Source organism: Capricornis sumatraensis, chromosome 1 (genome assembly GCF_032405125.1).
Source record: "Capricornis sumatraensis isolate serow.1 chromosome 1, serow.2, whole genome shotgun sequence".
NCBI classification, from domain to species: Eukaryota; Metazoa; Chordata; class Mammalia; order Artiodactyla; family Bovidae; genus Capricornis; species Capricornis sumatraensis.
In genome coordinates, this window is record NC_091069.1 from 151,469,352 (window position 1) to 151,474,143 (window position 4,792).

Here is a 4,792-nt window from a genome sequence, read left to right on the forward strand (position 1 = left end):
GGATCTACTGGCTCTATGGTAGGGTTAAAGGTAAACTCCAAGGGGATTTATGCCAACGGGGACCTTCCAGGATTGCTGCTGCCAGGGTCTCTGTCCCTGTGATGAGCCTGTGCTGGCCCATGCCTCTACAGGAGACCCTCTAACACTGGCAGATAGTTTTAGATCAGTCTCCTGTGGAGTCACTGTTCCTTTTCTCTGTGCAAGATTTTGTTTGTGCCCTCCAAGACTGGAGTCTCTGTTTCTCCCAGTCCTGTAGAGGTCTTATGGTCAAATCCCACTGGCCTTCAAGGCCAGATTCCCTGGAGATTCTCAGTCCCTTTGTCAGATCCCCAAGCTGGGAAGCCTGATGCGGAGTTCAGAACATTCACAACAATGGGAGAACTTGTTTGGATTATTACTATTCTCCTGTTTGTGGGTCACCCATCTGGCGGGTATGGGATTTGATTTTATCATTATTGAGCCCCTCCTACTGTCTTGCTGCAGCTTCTTCTTTGTCTTTGGACCTGTGGTATCTTTTTATGGTGGGTTCCAGTGTCCTCCTGTCAATGGCTGTTCAGCAGATAGTTGCAATTTTGGTGCTCTTGCAGGAGGAGAGGAGCACATATCTTTATACTCTGCCACCTTGAATTGGAAGCGGAAATAAAGATTTAGAATAAAGAACAGCTTTGTTCTTTCAAATGAAATTCTTTCATTTCTGGGAAAACTAGATTGAACCAGTTATCTTAGTTATAGATATTTTTTTGTCAAGTACAGGAAGAGTACCAATATATATTTTTTGGAAACAGGAAGAATAAACAGCCTTATGACTTATCTTAGAACACCAAATTAACAGATTCCCCCCACTCCCTCACACCTTCCACCTAATCTATCTTTGAACTTATAGAAAGTAGAAAGGAAAACTGTGAAAACCTGTAGTGTTTAGTTAGTAGTGAAGGCAATGAGCCCAGAGTTCTGCTCCTCCATAATTCCCCATGAACTGTTGCCTCAGGAGTTGACACTTCAAAAACACAGTTTGGAACCTGAGGGGGTTGGGTGAGAGGAGAGAGTTGAAAAAGTGAAAATTAAATCTTAGTACTGGAGAGACAAGAATCATGTGCCTGGCCATTGGGGAGTGGCAGCGCCATCCTTTTATGAGAATACCAACATAACAAAGACTGCTTCTATTGGTAAATCTGTCATTCTTGAATTCCAGCTTTCTGGCATCTATGTTCAGCCTACCCTTCAGTGGGGAGAGTCCACCAGAACTTAAAAAAAAAAAGTGCATATAACAAAGAAAGACTCTGGTAAAAATTTAAAAATTGTTGTGGGATTGTGTCAATATTGTTGTGATGGCCCGAGTTCAGCAGTCATTCCTTTCTTCTGGAATGTGGGACACACACAACTGATTTTATGATAAGTCTCCACAATAGTATGTTGCCATGTTTTTTTCCATGCAGTCTTATTGAGAAAATGGAGATATTCCTTGTCTTTGGGCAACAAGTCAGTGGTAGAACCTAGAATAGCAATATAGTCTGCTAATTTCTCTTCAGAAAATATTGTGGGTCTACAGGTGTCTTTTTTACCGTGCTGAAAGGTGAGCTGTTTATTTCATGTTCTTGTAATAGCAGAGAACATTCTGTTGCCAACAATGCTCTACTCAAAAAAGTCTAGATTTTTATAAAATTCTGTTTTTTTCCCCTTCTCATAGGAACTAGGGATACTCTGGTTTCTGGTTTTACCTGTGTGAATGCGGGCAAACTGAATTTGAACGAACAGGCTGAACTTCAGATCTGGCTAAACACCTCGAAAAGTAGGCTTCAAATTATGTTACTTGAAAAAATATACTCAAATTCATGGAATTAATAGCTTAAAATCCACTGAGCAAGAAATAACATTTACTTAGTTCATAGTGAGTAATTTGTGTTTGAGCTCTGACAAATTATGGTAATCTTTACTACTGTAGGCCATAGAGATGGTTTCCTTCTTTCTTTCTTTCTTTTCCTCTCTTTCTTTTAAAAACACTTTGGAGGGGAGCAAAATTGAAATATCCCAGCCATGGACACAAATATGTTTTCCAACAAAAATGTAGGTAGTTGTTCAGTTTTATACTTAAAAATACATTTAAAAATATTCAGTCACTAACTTTGCATGTGTTTACTAATAGAATGGCACTCACAGGCTTAAATTCACCCGATAGACCTGTCCTTGGGATGTTTTATGTAGCTGACACAGCCATCATCAAGCAGTACAATGTTCAGTTATCTCCACTAGTATGGTGCCCATCATGAGCTCCTTGTCATCTTGCATACAGCCCTTTAGAAATTCTTGTCTAACTTGAAATGATTGTACTTTTCAAAGTCCAAAAAAAAAAAAAATCAACTATTAAATTCAACTACAAATAGCAAACCAAACACACAGATTTCCTTTCTCTTCCCAAATAAAAAAATTCAGTGCCATAAAGTACCTATTTTAGAAAGACTCAATTCATAATTCTCACTGCTTATATAATTCTAATTGGGAAACAAATTCTTTATTGATTATATAAGTTGCAAATATCTTCCCTCCAGTCTGTAGTTATCTTTTACTTAGTTTTTCATGTCTTTTGTCATACTAAAATTTCAGTGGTGCAATCAGTGTATCAGTTTGTTTTTCTGTAACTGGTACTTAAAAAAATTCGTTGCTCTACCAAAGTCACAATGATAGTCTCCTGTATTGTCTTCTGAATAGTTTTAGTGTTTGTGCTTAGAGTTAGGTCTTCAGAGCACCTAGAATTTATGGTTATGTTTGGTAAAAGATAGGGATCTAATTTTTGATTCACATAAATTATCAATACAGTCAAATGTGCTAAAATAACACTGTCTAGAGCCAAAGACTCAGATTAGACTGAAAGTGACAAGTTTTTATATTGAATTTTTTAAAGCCTTCAAGATTATGTATATTTTAATTATTTGTTTCCCTAAAAAGACACCATTAAAATGTATAAGCAAAAATTATTGGAAATACAGGGCCACATTGACCAAACCAGTATTATAGGGAGACATTTAATGCAACTATCTCAGAAATCAAAGATTAAGTAGACAAAAAAAGCTAATAAACTTCAACTTTATATACATTTGTGTGTATGTGTAGTTTTGTAGGCAGAAAATAGATATTAGAAAATTATCTTCAAATATCTATGGAGTGCTTCAAAAACTGTTAGGCCACATAGAAAAACTTACATGTTTTCTAAAAGTTATATAGGACATAGTTCCTGACCACAATGCAATAAAATTATAAATGTACCACTAAAGAATAGCCAAAATTCTGTCCAGTTAGAAATTTTAAAATACCATTGTTAGAAAGGAGATTAAAGGGTAGATTACAGATTACTCGAAAATTAATAGCAGTGAGAACAGCCTATGGAATGTGGACAAAGATATTTAAAGGAAAATGTATACCTTTTAATAAATTTATTGGATAATAAAAGGAATTGTTAAAAAAGTAATCATTCAGCTAAAGAGGCATAAAAAATAAATGCAAAGGAATCTAAAAGGAAGGGATTTTTTTTATAGTTTAATGTATTTTAATAGCAAACTTACAGGAACAGCACAGAAGACAGACATTAAAAACATGTGCTTGCATGTAGGACAACTCAGTTAGAAAAGTATAGTGAATGGATGGAATCTACTGCATGATAAAAATGCTACAAACACCATTTAGTTGCAGTCAATAAAAATTTACTTGTTTTAAAAAAAAATCCAAATGCTGCCATTGTCCAGAAAAATTTAACAGGTTTATTTATAATTGTTATAAAGTTGAACTGCTGAAACTTGTTCACTGAAACATTTTGACTTTCATTAATGCTTTATGTCCCCACGTTTATATTAAAAATTCACACACAAATGAAAATAGAAAAACTGCCAATACCTGATTTCTGTCCCCTATTTTCCACTTGTAATCATATACTTAGGTACCTTTTGACCCCATGGAAAAAAAATATCTAACGTTCAGAACTACCAATAACAGGAAGAAGATAATTTTTTTTTTTTTTAAGAATGAAATGTTTCCCATCAACGCCAGCGCCGCCTCTAGCTCGCCGAGCTCCAGCCGAAGGAGAAGGAGGGTAAGTAAGGAGGTCCCTATACCATGGCTCCTACAAAGCAGACTGCCCGCAAATCGACCGGTGGTAAAGCACCGAGGAAGCAACTCGCTACAAAAGCCGCTCGCAAGAGTGCGCCCTCCACTGGAGGGGCGAAGAAACCTCATCGTTACAGGCCTGGTACTGTGGCACTCTGTGAAATTAGAAGTTATCAGAAGTCCACTGAACTTCTGATTCTCAAACTTCCCTTCCAGCGTCTGGTGCGGGAAATTGCTCAGGACTTCAAAACAGATCTGCGCTTCCAGAGCGCAGCTATTGGTGCTTTGCAGGAGGCAAGTGAGGCCTATCTGGTTGGCCTTTTTGAAGACACCAACCTGTGTGCTATCCAAGCCAAACGTGTAACAATTATGCCAAAAGACATCCAGCTAGCACGCCGCATACGTGGAGAATGTGCTTAAGAATCCACTATGATGGGAAACATTTCATTCTTTAAAAGGAAGAGATAAATAAATTAAAAATTGGAATTTAATCCATGGTGTTATTTTGGATTAACTGATCTAATATTAGTTACAACATTTTGAAGTTTATTATATCTGATTCTTTTTTCCCTTCCTTGTTCCCTTTTTCCTTCTTCTCTCCCTCCCTCCTAGCCTCTCTCTCCAAATAAAAATACCTCTGCCCGTTCATATTCTTTTCAGTGCTTTAGTATAAATCATGTCAGTTTTACCATGTAAT

General features: G+C 36.9%; 1 protein-coding gene across 1 annotated transcript; it reads left to right on the forward strand.

Annotated features, from left to right (window-relative positions):
• Window positions 1–4,104: 4,104 nt before the first annotated feature.
• Window positions 4,105–4,515, forward strand: LOC138083160 (histone H3.3A-like). The gene has a single exon (XM_068976843.1). It carries the CDS (start codon window positions 4,105–4,107, stop codon window positions 4,513–4,515), a length of 411 nt encoding a protein of 136 aa, XP_068832944.1.
• Window positions 4,516–4,792: the final 277 nt, after the last annotated feature.